Source organism: Tursiops truncatus, chromosome 14 (genome assembly GCF_011762595.2).
Source record: "Tursiops truncatus isolate mTurTru1 chromosome 14, mTurTru1.mat.Y, whole genome shotgun sequence".
NCBI lineage: Eukaryota > Metazoa > Chordata > Mammalia > Artiodactyla > Delphinidae > Tursiops > Tursiops truncatus.
The window spans coordinates 14,893,549-14,913,307 of NC_047047.1; the positions used below are offsets into that span (position 1 = coordinate 14,893,549).

General features: G+C 37.9%; 1 protein-coding gene across 1 annotated transcript in view; it reads right to left on the reverse strand.

Annotated features, from left to right (window-relative positions):
* The window catches only part of DNAH6 (dynein axonemal heavy chain 6), a 291,734-nt gene that overhangs the window by 195,451 nt on the left and 76,524 nt on the right, over positions 1-19,759 (reverse strand). The window contains exons 13-16 of the mRNA XM_019942077.3: positions 17,748-17,899; positions 15,904-16,056; positions 11,806-12,057; positions 5,252-5,380 (exon numbers count right to left, since the gene is read on the reverse strand). Coding sequence (XP_019797636.2) covers positions 5,252-5,380; positions 11,806-12,057; positions 15,904-16,056; positions 17,748-17,899 — 686 coding nt within the window. The remainder of the gene's footprint in view (positions 1-5,251; positions 5,381-11,805; positions 12,058-15,903; positions 16,057-17,747; positions 17,900-19,759) is intronic.

Here is a 19,759-nt window from a genome sequence, read left to right on the forward strand (position 1 = left end):
AATAAGGAAACACAAGCTTTAAAGGACACATTAAACTAGATGGACTTAACTGATATTTATAGGATATTCCATCCAAAAACAAAACAATTCACTTTCTTCTCAAGTGCTCATGGAACATTCTCCAGGATAGATCATACCTTGGGTCACAAATCAAGCCTTGGAAAATTTAAGAAAATTGAAATTGTATCAAGTATCTTTTCTGACCACAAAACTATGAGACTACATATCAATTACAGGAAAAAAATCTGTAAATAATACAAACCCTGGACGCTAAACAATACACTACTAAATACCCAAGAGTTCACTGAAGACATCAAAGAGGAAATCAAAAAATACCTAGAAAAAAATGATAATGAAAACACGATGGCCCAAAGCCTATGGTATGCAGTGAAAACAGTTCTAAGAGGGAAGTTTATAGCAATACAATCCTACCTCAAGAAACAAGAAAAACCTTAAATAAACAACCTAACCTTACATCTAAAGGAACTAGAGAAAGAAGAACAAACAAAAGCCAAAGTTAGCAGAAGGAAAGAAATCATAAAGATCAGATCATAAATAAATGAAAAAGGAATGAAATGATAGCAAAGATCAATAAATCTAAAAGCTGTTTCTTTGAAAAGATAAACAAAATTGATAAACCATTAGACAGACTCATCAAGAAAAAAAGGGAGAAGACTCAAATCGATAGAATTAGAAATGACAAAGGAGAAGTAACAACTGACATTGCAGAAATACAAAGAATCATGAGAGATTACTGCAAGCAACTATATGCCAATAAAATGGACAACCTGGAAGAAATGGACAAATTCTTAGAAAAGCACAACCTTCCGAGATTGAACCAGGAAGAAATAGAAAATATAAAGAGACCAATCACAAGCACTGAAATTGAAACTGATTGAAAATCTTCCAACAAACCAAAGTCCAGGACCAAAGTCCAGATGGCTTCACAGGCAAATTCTATCAAACATTTAGAGAAGAGCTAATACCTATCCTTCGCAAACCCTTCCAAAATATAGCAGAGGCAGGAACACTCCCAAACTCATTCTACAAGGCCACCATCACCCTGATACCAAAACCAGACAAAATGTCACAAAAAAAGAACTACAGGCCAATAACACTGATGAACATACATGCAAAATTCCTCAACAAAATACTAGCAAACAGAATCCAACAGCACATTAAAAGGATCATAGAGCATGATCAAGTAGGGTTTATCCCAGGAATGAAAGGATTCTTCAATATATGCAAATCAAAAATGAGATAAACCATATTAACAAATTGAAGAATAAAAACCATATGATCATCTCAATAGATGCAGAAAAAGCTTTCAACAAAATTAAACACTGATTTATGATAAAAACCCTCCAGAAAGTAGGCATAGGTAACTTACCTAAAGATAATAAAGGTCATATATGACAAACCTACAGCCAACATCATTCTCAATGGTGAAAAACTGAAATCATTTCCACTAAGATCAGGAAAAAGACAAGGTTGTCCACGCTCACCACTATTATTCAATGTAGTTTTGGATGTTTTAGCCACATCAATCAGAGAAGAAAAAGAAATAAAAGGAATCCAAATCGGAAAAGAAGAAGTAAAACTGTCACTGTTTGCAGATGACATGATACTATACATAGAGAATCCTGAAGATGCCACCAGAAAACTACCAGATCTAATCTACCAGAAAACTACTAGAGCTAATCAATGAATTTGGTAAAGTAGCAGGATACAAAACTAATGCACAGAAATCTCTTGCATTCCTATACACTAATGATGAAAATCTGAAAGAGAAATGAAGGAAACATTTCCATTTACCATTGCAACAAAAAGAATAAAATACCTAGGAATAAACCTACCTAAGGAGACAAAAGACCTGCATGCAGAAAACTATAAGACACTGATGAAAGAAATTCAAGATGATACAAACAGATGGAGAGATATACCATGTTCTTGGATTGGAAGAATCAACATTGTGAAAATGACTGTACTACCCAAAGCAATGAACAGATTCAATGCAATCCCCATCAAACTACCAATGGCATTTTTCACAGAACTAGAACCACAAATTTCACAATATGTATGGAAACAAAAATGATCCTGAATAGTCAAAGCAATCTTGAGAAAGAAAAACAGAGCTGGAGGAAGCAGCCTCCCAGATTTCAGACCATACTACAAAGCTATAGTAATCAAGAAAGTATGGTAGTGGCACAAGAACAGAAATATAGATCAATGGAACAGAATAGAAAGCCTAGAGATAAACCCACACACATATAGTCACCTTATCTTTGATAAAGGAGGCAAGGATATACAATGGAGAAAAGACAGCCTCTTCAATAAGTGTGCTGGGAAAACTGGACAGCTACATGTAAAAGAGTGAAATATGAACACTCCCTAATACCATACACAAAAATAAACTCAAAATAGATTAAAGACTTAAATGTAAGGCCAGACACTATAAAACTCTTAGAGAAAAACATAGACAGAACACTTTATGACATAAATCACTGCAAGATCCTTTTTGACCCATCTCCTAGAGAAATGGAAATAAAAACAAAAATAAAGACATGAGACCTAAGGAAACTTAAAAGCTTTTGCACAGCAAAGGAAACCATAAACAAGACCAAAAGACAACCCTCAGAATGGGAGAAAATATTTGCAAATGAAGCAACTGACAAAGGATCAATCTCCAAAATATACAAGAAGCTCATGCAGCTCAATATCAAACAACAAACAACCCAATCCAAAAATGGGCAGAAGACCTAAATAGACATTTCTCCAAAGAAGATATACAGATTGCCAAGAAACACATGAAAGGATGCTCCACATCAGTAATCATTAGAGAAATGCAAATCAAAACTACAGTGTGGTATCACCTCACAACGGTCAGAATGGCCATCATCAAAAATCTACAAATAAATGCTGGAGAAGGTGTGGAGAAAAGGGAACCCTCTTGCACTGTTGGTGGGAATGTAAATTGATACAGCCACTATGGAGAACAGTCTGGAGGTTCCTTAAAATCTAAGAGTAGAACTACCCAGCAATCCCACTACTGGGCATATACCCTGAGAAAACTGTAATTCAAAAAGAGTCATGTACCACAATGTTCATTGCAGCTGTATTTACAATAGCTATGGCATGAAAGTAACCTACATGTCCTTCAACAGATGAATGGATAGATGAATGAAAGAAGTTGTGACAAATATATAAAATGGAATATTACTCAGCTATAAAGAAAAAGGAAATCGAGTTATTTGTAGTGATGTGGATGGACCTAGAGTCTGTCATACAGAGTGAAGTAAGTCAGAAAGAGAAAAACAAATACCGTACACTAACACATATATATGGAATCTAAAAAAAAAAAAAGGTTCTGAAGAACCTTGCAGCAGACAGGAATAAAGACACAGACATAGAGAATGGACTTGTGGACATGGGGAGGGGGAAGGGTAAGCTGGGACGAAGTCAGAGAGTGGCATGGACATATATACACTAACAAATTTAAAAGAAATAGCTAGTGGGAAGCAGCCACATAGCACAGGGAGATCAGCTCGGTACTTTTTGTCTACCTAGAGGGGTGGGATAGGGAGCGTGGGAGGGAGATGCAAGAGGGAGGGGATATGGGGATATATGTATAGCTGATTCACTTTGTTATACAGCAGAAACTAACACACCACTGTAAAGCAATTATACTCCAATAAAGATGCTAAAAAAAAAACCTTACACCTCAGAGATACATATGATCATAAGAGACTTCTCTGAATAAGTATATGCCAATAAATTGTATACCTTTGAAGAAATGTATAAATTGCTAGAAACATACTGCCCACCAAGACTGAATAAGGAAGAAACAGAAAATCTGAACAGACCAATAAGGATAAGGAGATTGAATGAGTAATCCAAAACCTCCCAGCACAGAAAAGCCCAGGACCAGATGACTTCACTGGTAAATTTTACCAAACATTTGGGGGGAGAAAAAAGAATTAATGCCAATATTTCTCAAACTTTTCCAAAAAAATTGAAGAGGTGGGAACACTACCAAACTCATTTTACAAGGCTGGCATTACCCTGACATTAGGGATCTGGCCTTGACTTCATTAAGAATTAGAGATGATTTCCTAGGCCAGTTAGGCCTTCACTCCTATCCTCCTAATGACTGAGAGCTGCAGAGGAAGGTTGATATGAGGTGATCCTAAAGGATCGTAAAGTATAGATATGGAACGTGGAAGGAGGGAGACACACTTCTATTTCAGGCTCTGGCTCAAGCAAGGCTATTCTTTCTGACCCAAGAGTGCCCACCTGTTAGTTATAGCCTTTACCAAGCAATATTTCCGTCACAGCTCCCGTCCTACTGCATACTTTCCTGTCTTACAGGTCAGTTAACTAATCTGGGAAAAACTATGAACCCTAATTCTCTCATGCACAAACCTCCTGAATCAAGTATTGTACCAGTTGCATTGTCTAGTGCCAGGTCATTATTTTGCAGGTTGCTCCACCAAGCCCTGGGATCTGGAGTGGACACTCAGACTGCTCAGACCACTTTCTGGTCATCCATTTGGGGCTATGGAAGAGACAGGTGCATCCCCATGTGAGGTCCATGCACTCCGCTGAAACTTTTGGGGAACTGATTAACCCCTCCCTCATTGCTGGTGGCCCTCTGGATTTGATCCTAGGAATCTTTTCTATTTTCTTTTCTTTTTGGTCTCTCTAATAGCTGTTCAGAGCACTTATATCTCTCACTCATTTCTCTTCATTTTTTTGAGGCATATCTTTTAGCTTTTTAAACCTACCATTTTGTATCCATCTTTGCCCTGGCTTAGCCAAATTGTCTTCTTTCATCAAACTGGCACATCAAACCAGGGCAAATTAGGCAATATTGATGGAATCATAATACACACATGAATGTAAAAGAAGCTTGAATATTATTTAAGGAAGAATAGAGGGGTTTTAATTGACCACATTTAAAAATCCACATACATTTTAACATAGAAGCTACAGTCCCTGGTCTGAGGGTTTGTCTAAAATTCACAATTACTTTTTAATTAGAAAGACATTTTGTCTAACCTGTGTACTAATCTTTAAACACTTCACAGGCAGAGAACATGTCATATTTTGTATTTCAGATTGTTCCAGCACAGTGACTAGCACATTGGTGTCCAAACATTGAATACTTACAGTCACATTATTGAAAATGCGTATGCACCAATGCCATTTCTATGCACATATTTTAGAAACATATGTGTAGAGCTGTCATTACCTTAAAATTCTTCTGATAGGATTTATACTGAAATGCACGTTTTTGAAGATCATCTAGAACTGACTGCAGATCATTCAACATGACGTTTACTTTGTCTTGGTCAGCGTTAATATCCAAAATCTGTGGATCCTGTAAAATTAAGATAGGTTTTGATTACTCATTCTTATTTTGATGTATACCATCAAAATAAATGAATTAATAAACGTTTTCAAAAAATATTTCTTCTAATTCTCTTTTCACTCTAATTTTTAGAAAATATATTAAAATTGTTGTTTTTCTGTATTTAAAGCAATGCATATACATTGTAAAAATTACAGAAATGTATAAAGAAGTAACTTGGGGATAATATTGCTTTTAAAGAATACCTAATACATTTTCCCTCATCTGCTTTCATTTATTACATTTGTTTCAGCTAACGTGACTTCAGGTAAGGAGAGGTGAATACAATATGGAAAAGAAAGAAGAAAATATGATATAAGGAAAATTATCATTTTACAATAAAGGAATAATTACAATTTATGGGACTTCCCTGGTGGCTCAGTGGTTAAGAATCTGCCTGCCAATTCAGGGGACACAGGTTCGAAACCTGGTCCAGGAAGATCCCACATGCCACGGAGCAACTAAGCCCATGGGCCACAACTACTTAGCCTGTGCGCCTAGGGCCCATGCTCCTCAACAAGAGAAGCCACCACAATGAGAAGCTTGCACACCACAATGAAGAGTAGTCCCTGCTCGCTGAAACTAGAGAAAGCCTGCACACAGCAATGAAGACCCAATGCAGCACACACCCCCCCAAAAAAAACGGAATGATTACAATTTACAATAAAGGTATGATTCTATTTAATTGAAGTTCATAAAAAGGCAAAACCAATTTATGGCTTTAGAATTCAAGGTAGTGGCTGCCTTTGGGGAGGAAGGAAGGGTTAGTGACTAGGGGAGACACTAAGGATGGCAATAGCAATAGTTCTTCATCTCAGTAGTGGACACATGGATGTGTTCACTTTCTGAAAACTCACTGACTTGTACACTTATTACACTTATGTACAGCTTCCTCTGTGCAAAAATACAAAAATACTTCAATACAAAAGTAAAAACAGAGATAGCTTCATCCACCAGAGGGCAGACAGCAGAAGCAAGAACTACAATTCTGCAGCCTATGGAATGAAAACTACATTCACAGAAAGACAGACAAAATGACATATGTACCAGATGAAGGAACAAGATAAAACCCCAGAAAAACAACTAAATGAAGTGGAGATAGGAAACCTTCCAGAAAAAGAATTCAGAATAATGATAGTGAAAATGATCCAGGACCTCAGGAAAAGAATGGAGGGAAAGATACAGGGGATGAAAGAAATGTTTAACAAAGACCTAGAAGAATTAAAGAACAAAGACCTAGAAGAATTACAGAACAAACAAACAGAGATGAACAATACAATAACTGAAATGAAAAATACACTAGAAGGAATCAATAGCAGAATAACTGAGGCAGAAGAATGGATAAGTCACCTGGAAGACAGAATGGTGGAATTCACTGCTGCAGAACAGAAGAAAGAAAAAAAAAATGAAAAGAAATAAAGACAGCCTAAGAGACCTCTGGGACAACATTAAAAACACAAATATTCGCAGTATAGGGGTCCCAGAAGGAGAAGAGAGAGAGAAAGGACCCGAGAAAATATTTGAGGAGATTATAGTTGAAAACTTCCCTAACATGGGAAAGGAAATAGCCACCAAAGTCCAGGAAGCGCAGAGTCCCAGGCAGGATAAACCCAAGGAGAAACATGCCAAGACACATAGTAATCAAACTGACAAAAATTAAACACAGAGAAAAATTATTAAAAGAAACAAGGGAAAAATGACAAATAACATACAAGGGAATTCCCATAAGGTTAACAGCGGATTTCTCAGCAGAAACTCTACAAGCCAGAAGGGAGAGGCATGATATATTTAAAGATGTGAAAGGGAAGAACCTACAACCAAGATTACTCTAATTGGCAAGGACCTCATTCAGAATTGATGGAGAAATCAAAAGCTTTAGAGACAAACAAAAGCTAAGAGAATTCAGCATCACCAAACCAGCTCTACAACAAATGGTAAAGAAACTTCTCTATTAAGAAAAATGGTAATATGAACATACATACTGATAATCACCTTAAATGTAAATGGATTAAATGTTCCAACCAAAAGTCACAGACTCACTGAATGGATACAAAAACAAGACCCATATCTATGCTGTCTACAAGAGACCCACTTCAGACCTAGGGACACATACAGAGTGAAAGTGAGGGGATGGAAAAAGATATTCCATGCAAAGGGAAATCAAAAGAAAGGGTAGCAATTCTCATATCAGACAAAATAGACTTTAAGATAAAGACTATTATAAGAGACAAGGAAGAACACTACATAATGATCAAGGGATCAATCCAAGAAGAAGATATAACAATTGTAAATATTTATGCAGCCAACATAGGAGCGCCTCAATACATAACATAACAGGGTAAATCGACAGTAGCACAATAATAGTAGGGGATTTTAACACCCCACTTTCACCAATGGACAAATCATCAAAAATGAAAATAAATAAGGAAACACAAGCTTTAAAGGACACATTAAACAAGATGAACTTAATTGATATTTATAGGACATTCCATCCAAAAACAACAGAATACAATTTTTTCTCAAGTGCTCATAGAACATTCTCCAGGATAGATCACATCTTGGGTCACAAATCAAGCCTTGGTAAATTTAAGAAAACTGAAATCATATCAAGCATCTTTTACAACCACAACGCTATGAGATTAGAAATCAATTACAGGAAAAACACGTAAAAAACACAAACACGTGGAGGCTAAATGATACACTACTAAATAACCAAGAGATCACTGAAGAAATCAAAGAGGAAATAAAAAAATACCTAGAGACAAATGACAACAAAAATATGACAATCTAAAACCTATGGGATGCAGCAAAAGCAGGTCTAAGAGGGAAGTTTGTAGCAATACATTCCTACCTCAAGAAACAAGAAAAATCTCAAATAAACAGTCTAACCTTACACCTAAAGGAACTAGAGAAAGAAAAACAAACAAAACCTAAAGTTATTAGAAGGAAAGAAATCATAAAGATCAGAGCAGAAATAAATAAAATAGAAACAAAGAAAACAATAGCAAAGATCAATAAAACTAAAAGCTTCTTTGAGAAGATAAACAAAATTGATAAACCATTAGCTATACTCATCAAGAAAAAGAGGGAGAGGAATCAAATCAATAAAATTAGAAATGAAAAAGGAGAAGTTACAACAGACACCACAGAAATACAAAGCATCCTAAGAGACTACTACAAGCAACTCTATGCTAATAAAATGGACAACCTGGAAGAAATGGACAAATTCTTAGAAAGGTATAAGCTTCCAAGACTGAACCAGGAAGAAAGAGAAAACATGAACAGACCATTCACAAGTAATGAAATTGAAACTGTGAATAAAAATCTTCCAACAAACAAAAGTCCAGGACCAGATGGCTTCACAGGTGAATTCTATCAAACATTTAGAGAAGAGCTAACACCCATCCTTCTCAAAGTCTTCCAAAATATTGCAGAAGAAGGAAAACTCCCAAACTCATTCTACGAGGCCACCATCACCCTGATACAAAAACCAGACAGAGATACTAGAAAAAAAGAAAAATTACAGACCAATATCACTGATGAATATAGATGCAAAAATCCTCAACAAAATACTAGCAAACAGAATCCAACAACACATTAAAAGAATCATACACCATGATCAAGTGAGATTCAATATATGCAAATCAATCGATGTGATACATCATATTAACAGACTGAAGAATAAAAACCATATGATCATCTCAATAGATGTAGAAGAAGCTTTTGACAAAATTCAACATCCATTTATGATAAAAACTCTCCAGAAAGTGGGAACAGAGGGAACCTTCCTCAACATAATAAAGGCCATATATGACAAACCCACAGCAAACATCATTCTCAATGGTGAAAAACTTAAAGCATTTCCTCTAAGACCAGGAACAAGACAAGAGTGTCCACGGTTGCTATTATTATTCAAGATAGTTTTGGAATTCCTAGCCATGGCAATCAGAGAAGAAAAAGAAATAAAAGAATACAAATTGGAAAAGAAAAAGTAAAACTATCACTGTTTGCAGATGACATGATACTATACATAGATAATCCTAAAGATGCCACCAGAAAATTACTAGAGCTAATCAATGAATTTGGTAAAGTTGCAGGATACCAAATTAATGCACAGAAATCTCTTGCATTCCTATATACTAACAATGAAAGATCAGAAAGAGAAATTAAGGAAACAATCCCATTCACCATTGCAACAAAAAGAATAAAATACCTAAGGATAAACCTACCTAAGGAGGTCAAGACCTGTACCCAAAAACTATATGACACTGATGAAAGAAATCAAAGATGACACAAACAGATGGAGAGATATACCATGTTCTTGGATTGGAAGAATCAATATTATGAAAATGACTATACTACCCAAAGCAATCTACAGATTCAATGTAATCCCTATCAAACTACCAATGGCATTTTTCACAGAATAGAACAAAAAAATCTTAAAATTTGTATGGAGACACAAAAGACCCTGAATAACCAAAGCAATCTTGAGGGCAAAGAAAGGAGCTGGAGGACTTCAGACTGTACTACAAAGCTACAGTAATCAAGACAATATGGTACTGGCACACAAACAGAAATATAGATCAATGGAACAGGATAGAAAGTCCAGAGGGAAACCCACACACCTATGTTCAACTAATCTATGACAAAGGAGGCAAGGATATACAACGGAGAAAAGACCATCTCTTCATTAAGTGTTGCTAGGAAAACTGGACAGCTACATGTAAAAGAATGAACTTAGAACACTCCCTAACACCATACACAAAAATAAACTCAAATTTGATTAGAGACCTAAATGTGAGACTGGACACTATAAAACTCTTAGAAGAAAACATAGGAAGAACACTCTTTGACAAAAATCACAGCAAGACCTTTTTTGACCCACCTCCTAGACTAACAGAAATAAAAACAAAAATAAAGAAATGGGACCTAATTAAACTTAAAAGCTTTCGCACAGCAAAGGAAACTATAAACAAGATGAAAAGATAACCCTCAGAATGGGAGAAAATATTTGCAAACAAAGCAGAAAAGGATTAATCTCCAAATTATATGAGCAGCTCATGTGGCTCAATATTAAAAAAAACAGACAACCCAATTAAAAAATGGGCAGAAGACCTAAATAGACATCTCTCCAAAGAAGACATACAGATCCAAGAGGCACATGAAAAGCTGCTCAACATCACTAATTATCAGAGAAATGCAAATCAGAACTACAATGAGGTATCACCTCACACCGGTTACAATGGGAATCATCAGAAAATCTACAAAGAAAAAATGCTGGAGAGGGTATGGAGAAAAGGGAACCCTCATGCACTCTTGGCAGGAATGTAAATTGATGTAGCCATTATGGAGAACAGTATGGAGGTTCCTTAAAAAATTAAAAATAGAATTACCGTATGACCCAGCAATCCCATTACTGGGCATATGCCCAGAGAAAACCATAATTCCAAAAGACACATGCACCACAATATTCATTGCAGCACTATTTACAATAGCCAGCTCATGGAAGCAACCTAAATGCCCATCGACAGACAAACGGATAAAGAAGATGTGGTACATATATACAATGGAATATTACTCAGCCGTAAAAAGGAACAAAATTGGGTCATTTGTAGAGGTGTGGATGGACCTAGAGATTGTCATACAGAGTGAAGTAAGTCAGAAAGAGAAAAACAAATAGCGTATATTAACGCATTTATGTGGAATCTAGAAAAATGGTACAGATGAAATGGTTTGCAAGGCAGAAATAGACACAGATGTAGAGAACAAACGTATGGACACCAAGGGGGGAAATTGGTGGCAGGGTGGTCGGATTAATTGGGAGATTGGGATTGACATGTGTACACTAATATGTATAAAATAGATAACTAATAAGAACCTGCTGTATAAAAAATAAATAAAATAAAATTTAAAAATTAAAAAAAAAGAATCATCCGGATGTCTAGTCTAAGTTCTTAAAATAATTCCTCTTGCATCTTTTGTATAGGAAAATTGATGCAAGTTAATCAAACATTCTTCTTTATCATTTATCAATTTATACTCTACCTCTTTCTAAGGGGGAATTTTCTAATATGCGGCTAAGCAAACCCTAAAATTGTCACAATAACTATAAAATATGCTAACAGGTTATAAAAACACTCATTTCATAATAATAAATAGAAACCAGCAGAAGGAGAATTCAATATTGCATACATGCTTTAGTTGCAATGGCCTAGAATTTATTCGGTATCTAAGAGAGGTTCAGAAACACTTTCAGTTTTCAAGAGCAGCTCAGAGAATTAAGCCATAAAAAAAAAAAAGTTAAACCAGATTAAAATGAAATATGCTTTCTAAATGGTTTATTAAAATGGAATAGTCAGCCTTTACACAGATTTTTAAATCCTGCTTCAGCTTACCTGTGCTAGCAGCTTTATTTCATTCACTTCATTGCTTAGATCCTCAAGATCTCTGCCCAGATGCACACAAAATTGCTTAATCTTTGTTTCTCTGTCACCCACGGATTTATCAATGGCATTCCGAACAGCAACAATGGATGGCTTCATAGTGACAAAAACAGCAAAGTCTTCGGGAGGTGTGGGAACCTGATATTGTTCAATCAGCTTGTACATCTGAACCACTACATTCCCTTCATCTTCAAGGCTTTCAATCTAAACAGAAACATTCGCTGCTCGTTAAATAAATCAGAGTCCTTGTTATACCCGTTAAGATTGTCTGATAGGAGACAGCTGCTGTGCATCGTAAATATCACGCTGTGAAGAGCCAGCACACAGAGGGGTGCGTTTAATGCAGATCAAACTGGCTGGAGCCTGCTGGGTGGCAAATACAGTCATTGCTACGATGCAGGTAATAAGGCCCAGGAGGTAAGTTTTTCAGAGCTGAGCATAGTTAGTATTACTGTTATAGGTGTTTAGTTTTGTCTCTCTGTTTTGTTCTCTAGTAGATTAAACAGTGCCAATATTTGAAGTTTTCAGAGACAACAGGTGCTGTGAGGACGCCCAGCTGTAACATCTGACATTCCAGGCCTGTGTGTTGAGCAGTGACTGTCCCAGGGCAGCCCCTGAGGTGTGTGGACCACGTACCCATAGATTCAGAACCCTGATCTATGGTGAGACTCACACTACCCTTTAATAAAGGCTTCTGAAACCTTTATTACTGACTACTAAACATCTTTGCTTTGATGCCCTTCCTTCAGTGGACAGTGCCTGTACTACATTTTTGGCAAGGACTCCCCAGTTTTTGGGGAACCCTCCTCCCTGCCACTCTGCCACAAGATTATAGAGCAAGTATCCATGTTCTACAACTTGACCCACCTCCTGGCCACAAGCTGAACCAGGGAGAGTCAAATTGGGACCTAGTGAAACCAGCTTAGTCTGATCTCTCTCTTGAACTTGGGAAGAGTTAGGGTGCAGCTGTTGGCGGAGGCTATTTGCTTCCATGGGGTAACAAAGCATGTCCTAAACAGGAAATGAAAACTGCAGAGAGGCTTTAGAGAGATGGTTCTCAACCTTTAGCTGCATCCCAATCGCCCTGGCAAGTTTGGTAAAGCAAAGATTGTTGAACCCCTCCTGAGAGTTTCTGATTCAGAAGGTCCAGGGTGGGGCCTGAGAATATGCAAGTTCTCCAGTGACACTGATGCAGCTGGTGTCGGGAACACCCTTTGAGAACCACTGTTCTAGAGAGGAGCAGAGATGCGAGATGGAAAGAGAGGTCTTTTTGGTTTCCCTATGCTGCTCTAGTCCCTAGTTCCTGCCCTTTTTAAAGGCTAGGCTCTATCCATACCTTTGGATTCCAAAAGATATCCCTGCAAACTTAGAATAATTCTTCTCATTTTTCCAAGCTAACTATGTGAGTTTTTGTTACTTTCAGCCAAAAGTGTCTAACATCTTCAATAAGTTACAAATAGAACTAAGTCTGACAACCAAAATCTGCTCACCTTCCTGGATTTCTGGTACGTGGAGTAAGCATATGTCCTGTTTTCTCTGGGAGTGTCTTGGTTTACACCAAGGTATTGTCCTGGCATGATGATTAATGGTGCCTCTTTCACTCTCAAAAATGTTTGGTCAGACAGTGATTATGTGGCCTGCCCTACCTATGCTGGCTGGTGGTCTACCCATTCACTGTAAAAGGGTATCTAAGAGTTATCTCAAATTTCTTTTGCTGTCCCCTCATTCAGTTGCCCACCAAGTCCTTTCAATTCTACTTAATATCACCAGAATCCATTCCTTCTCTCCTATCCTTGGAAATACTACTTTAGCTATGGTTCATCAGCTTTCTCCACCAAACACCCCTTCTACATAGCATACCAACTGCCATATCCTGTTCTTGCCACGTTGCCTCAGGTCTGTGCATGCAAATTTCCCTCTTCCTGGAATGCCTACCTGAATAGATGGACTTTAGGACAAAGCTTAAATGCCCCAACCTCCACAAAGCCTTCTGTAACTCATAGGAATGACTGCACCACCACCCTCTGCTCCACCACCACCCTGCCCACAACAGTATCTTGTACCTATATCCATTGTATAAGAGTTATCTGCTGTCATTCATTCATTTCAAGGACTCTGAGGTCCTTGAAAGCAGGTTTACTCATTGTTGTCATCCTTGCGTCCTGCTAAGTGAGTGCTTACAACGTTTTTGGAACTAATGGATTAGGTTCCAAAGAAAAGCTGTCTGTGTGTGCAGAGCATTTTCCTAAGAAAGGCTGCTTCCCCAACACACCACCCAGCCATGCACAGACAACCTTATGGAGACGGGACACAGTCTGGGTTTCTGCATATGGCACATCGACTCTCCTGTTCTGGAACCAGAGAGAGAGCAGTCTACCCCCTGCTACATGATCCTTCCTTCCATAGTTTATACAACAGGATCAGGGTAAGCGTGGGGGCTGAATCCATTCATTAAACATTTAGAATTGATATCAGAGGAGAGAGATTCTCTCTCTCGGTGGCCCGCTAGACTTGCAACATGTGACCTGGGAGGTGCTGGTGGCCACGTGTGCTGCTGAGGATGAAACAGCAGGAGGAATGTGTTTGCAGAGGTAAAGGAGTTAGGGTGCAGCTGTTGGCGGAGGCTATTTGCTTCCATGGGGTAACAAAGCATGTCAGACCCTCAGAGAGGGTCTGACCCTCAGAGAGATGCAGAGAGGAGAGAGGATCACCTGGGTTTCCCACAGCCTTCTTATTCCTGGCTCTGGTAAGTTCCTAAGCCTAGTCACATTCTTGGTGTGGGTGTGGGTGGAGTGTGTTCCATGGAATATTCCTTCCTCCTTAAATAGGGTCCACATTTTGTCCTAAGGTAGGGCTAAACCTCAACTGGGTTTTGGTTATTTGACAAAGAGTCTTTCTGACTGCAGATAATAATAAATGCTGGGCATCTTTAGCCTCCTGGGATGATATATAAGTAGACTTGAGGGAAAACCACAATCATCTTGAGATCATCACATTTGAGAAGGTGTTGTTTCTTGAAATGAGAAACAAAATTTTTACTTTTATAGGTACATGAAATAGCCTTTACTATTAATTCTGTTAACAATATATAACATTATCCAACAGATTATTGTTGTTAATGACTTATTTCACATTTCAGTTTGTATTTTTAAATTTGTAACATATCTTCAATTTCCAGATATTTAAGAAAATGATTTAACTCTATTTTAAATGCCAACTGGTGTGACTGAAAAACCTGACTATTGAAACTAAATGCTAGATTGCGTGCCACAGGGGAAAGATGGGAGGAGGAAACCACGTTTTTGGAGAGAGAGAAATAAGGGAGACAAAGGAGTGAGTGAGTGAGTGTGTGTGTGTGTGTGTGTGTGTGTGTGTATGAGAGAGAGACAGAGAGACAGAGAGAGACAGAGCGAGAGAGGGAGGGAGGGAGGGAGAGAGCGGACCCCAGCATTTGTGTTACTTGAGTCCCCGTATCTGCTGTTGTCTCCCTGTCCCGCCTCCCTGTTTAAGTTAAAGTTGGGTTTCTTTTATTCCTAATTGGAAGGTTCCTGACTATTATGCAAATATAGGTTAAGGAGGATCAAGACTTCCATTATGACTAATATCAAGTTTACAATTCTATTATCATCTATCACAAATAAGAATTGCAATAAACTGGGGTTGAGAGCATTGGCTTTGCAGTCAGAGACCCAAGTGTAAATTCCGGCTCCACTACAAAAAGTTCTGTGATCTTGGACAGCATAACCTAGTTTTGTCCCTGTTTCCTCATCTGCAGAATGAGAATAAAAATTCTTTATACTTCTTAAGTTTTCGCAAGGATCAAAAATGTAATGTATGTAGAAAATGTAATGCATTCCCGGCTAGTAGTACGAGTTTGATCAATGTTAGCTGTCATTACTACTGTGATGTAAGGCATATACTTACTTTGCCTGAAAGTGTTTTTGATATTCTGACAGCTGTTTCCTGATCTTCAGTCCCTCAATTTCTCCTACTTGCCTTCCTTACTCACCACAAGATCTGGAATAGTGAGTTATGTAAGAATCAACTCACCCTTTCCTGAATTTCATCAAGAAATAGTAAGTTGTTAACATATTCTATGGTGGTAGTTGGGACAAATTCAAGTTTATATTCTGCATCTTGTGCCTCAGAGACAAGGGCATCCACTTTTTTCTTGCTTAGACGAGGAAGCATATAATTTAGCACCTAGGAAAGAAAAAGGAACTGTGAATCATAACTACTTGAGTATTTCCATTTTATTATATATTTTAGATAAATTCTAATTGAATGGCTGTTAAGTCGGCAGGTATTGGAAGCAGCAGTATATGTGAAGGGGCTGGTGTTTTTCACATTGAACCAATAGGAAGGGCTAGTTTTGAAGATAATTTCTAGAACAAGCTGGATTGCACAACTTATTAAAAAGTTTGCCTAAATGCTCTGATCTTTTGTAAGTGCCCTTTCTGCTGCTTTGCCCTGTATAGTGAACATTGTGGTGCCCTCCCCAGCATCAACTCCACTTCTTTCCTGTTGGGTGGTAGTTATGTGGTTTGGAGGAAACTGATCTCCCCTTTAGAAACAAAGACGGAGTCTGATCAGTCATAAGGCAAATATGAACATGGCTTCCTTTGGCTCATGTGATCGGATTAGGGCGAACCTCTGACCTTAGCTGATCCAGTTAAGTAGAAACACAAGACTTTTGTTTAAGGATGAGAGATCTCTCATGTTCTCTCTCCCTGGACATGAACAAGGAAATAATTAGCCTATGGAGCTTTTGACAGCCATTTGAGAAATGTGAAGGCATGTGAGCTTTAGGTTGAAGCTGGCACATCAGAAGGCTTGGTATAGAGAATGACTAAAACTACTACTGAGTCACTAGATTACACCTCCCTGGTGGCCATCCACTCTCTGGACTTTTTAGATGCATAGCCCATACATTTTCTGATTGCTGAAGCCAGTTTGAGTTGAATGTTCCTTGGCTTGGTATATAGTAGTGCTCTTAGTGCTCAGAAATGTTTGCTGAAATTGAATTCCATATATTTTTTCTTTTGCAGCAAATGAAGCAGCAAAGCTCTAGAAGAAAGCCCAATGCCATACAACGAATTAGTGACAGAATAGATACTAGCACTCAGGCCTGCAGCCTTTTAGACAGGGCTCTGTCTTCTTTCATCTGCATGAGGGGTCAGCAGAAGTTTTCTATAAGGGCCAAATAGTAAATATTTTAGATTTTCAGGACATATGGTCTCTGTCACAACTACTCAGCTCTGCCCTTGTAGTGAGAAAGCAACCATAGGCAATACATAAGCCAACTGTCATGGGTGTGTTCTAGTAAAACCGTACGTACACAACAGGTGGCAGGCTGGACTGGTCCTGTGGGTTGTAGTTTGACAATCTCTGTTCTACACCATTATCTCTCTGGAGGTATTTGACAGTATATATGACTCTAAAGGAAGACCTGTAAGTTATTGCAGAAGCAATCAAGTTTCCTCAGCTCTACAACTCACCAAAATATAATCAGATCTTTAGGGACAGTTTCAGATCAGGAAATGATCTCCTAAACTTGATCTCAGTATCCTAGAATCAACCAGCATTCCCACTAGGATCCTGAGCTGTTACAGTGGTGTCTCTTCTGTAGGAAGTCTTGAAATGCTCCAACAAAGGAAAAAGGAATGGGTGTAAGAGGCTAGTCTGAGGGCTGCTGTCTCCTCACCTGAAAGCTGACTGTGCTTGGGACAGAAAGAAGAATATGGGACTTTTCCTAGAAATTAAGGATGTGCAATAGACTAACGTCAATTTTAAATATTTGCAATACTGGAAAATAAAGATAGGTTATTTGCAAGAGAAAAATCATAAAATAGTTGTAGAGATCATAATTTAAAACTTTCTTAGTTCATAGTTACCTCCAAGCATCGCAAAGGTGATGGAATTAGTTTTTCTTTTAGTTGCGTAGTGTCAATGAGCAGCAATCCTACATTCCTGGTGCATCTTAGAGCTACTGCGTCCTTGTGCTGTCTGTGATATTTTTCCAGTTGTTCACTAAAGAACTTAACATCTAGGTAAAGTAATTCACATAAAGCATAAAACATATGTATGAGATTTTAAAGGATCATTATAAAGATATATTAAAAATCATTGCATTAATAAATTTACATACATATTTATAATGTATTATCCATATGTAGAGGACCTTGTGTAACTTTAAAATGTTAATTCATAATGCTTTATGTTTTATTCTTGAAACTAATATTTAATAATGTAAATATGTTCTCTGGCTCCTGTTAAGAATGGCACATGAAAATAACTTGTAATTGTATTAGAGGATCTGGTTTAGAATGGATTAGATTCTAGAGTCAGGTTGCTTTGAAGTTGGCTTAATCTAAGGGTTCTCCCACATGGTAACTCAAAGTAAGCATTCATCGAGGCTAAGGCTTTGTCAATTTGTGTCTTCCATATATTGAAGTTGAATGTTGATAATATTCCCATCGCCATTTTCTCCCTTTTCCAAACCAGTGGAAGCCTGATTACCTTAAATACACTTTTATCATACTCTTGGTCAAAAACAGCTCTTACTAATACACATATAATACTAAACTACTTTACTCATCTTTCAAAATCCTGTACCTCTCGGCCTTTAAATATTTAGTTAACTTTATTTCCAATTACTCTCTCTGCTTGAGTCAGATTGATTTCCTTACTGCTTCTTGTTTTCCTTCTCTAATCCTCCCCTCTACCATCCCAAAGAGAAAAGGGTGTTGATTCTTGCCTTTATTCATATGATCTTCTCTCCTGGATACAAGGGAGAGTTTGACACAGTATAAAGAACACAACAGGGACTTCCCTGGTGGCGCAGGGGTTAAGACTCCTCACTCCCAATGCAGGGAGCCTGGGTTCAATCCCTGGTCAGGGAACTAGATCCCAAATGTATGACGCAACTAAGAGTTCACATGCCACAGCTAAAGAGCCCATGAGCCACAACTAAGACCCGGTGCAACCAAATAACTAAATAAAATAAAATAAATATTTTTTTAAAAAAGGACAAATCAGACAAAGTGTTAGAAGACCTAGGCTCAAGTCTTTAACCCATCTGTGGCTTTGGGTAAGTTACTTGATAGTCGATCTTCCTGAGCTTCGGCTTCCTCGTGATACAAAAAAGGGATGACAGTTATCTGTCCTACTCATTTCAGAAGGTTTTGATGTGTGTATTTTTTATTTTATTTTTTTTTAGCTGTACTTGGGCCTCTCACTGTTGTGGCCTCTCCCGTTGCGGAGCACAGGCTCCGGACGTGCACGCTCAGCGGCCATGGCTCACGGGCCCAGCCGCTCCGCGGCATGTGGGATCTTCCCGGACCGGGGCACGAACCCATGTCCCCTGCATCGGCAGGCATACTCTCAACCATTACGCACCAGGGAAGCCCTGATGTGTGTATTTTTGAGAACTGACAAAATAAGTATATCAAATGATCTGAGAAGACTTCTGGTAAGGAAACCTGTATAATGTGGATTGGTCAAGTATTTTCCAAACTTACTTGAACACAGAGTCTTTTTCATTTTTTCATGGTGTCATGTAATATCCTTCAGAATAGTGGTTCAAGGAATACTAGCTTGGGAAACACCAATTTGGTCCAATACTTTCATTTCATACATGAAGAAATTTAGATCATTCGAGGTTAAATGACTTGGCCATGGTCATATATAGCCATGTTCAAAGGGAAACAAAAGAGTAAAGCTGATAGAAGAGTTCTCTCTTTATGAGATAGAGGAGAGGCAGTTTGTACAATAGTTAAGCACACAAACTTTCAAGTCAGAGAAAACGATTTCTAAACCACTGACTAGCTGTGTAAACTTGAAGTTACCTTATCTCTATATATTTTCACTTCCTTATTTGTAAAATGAGAATACTCGCCTCATAGAA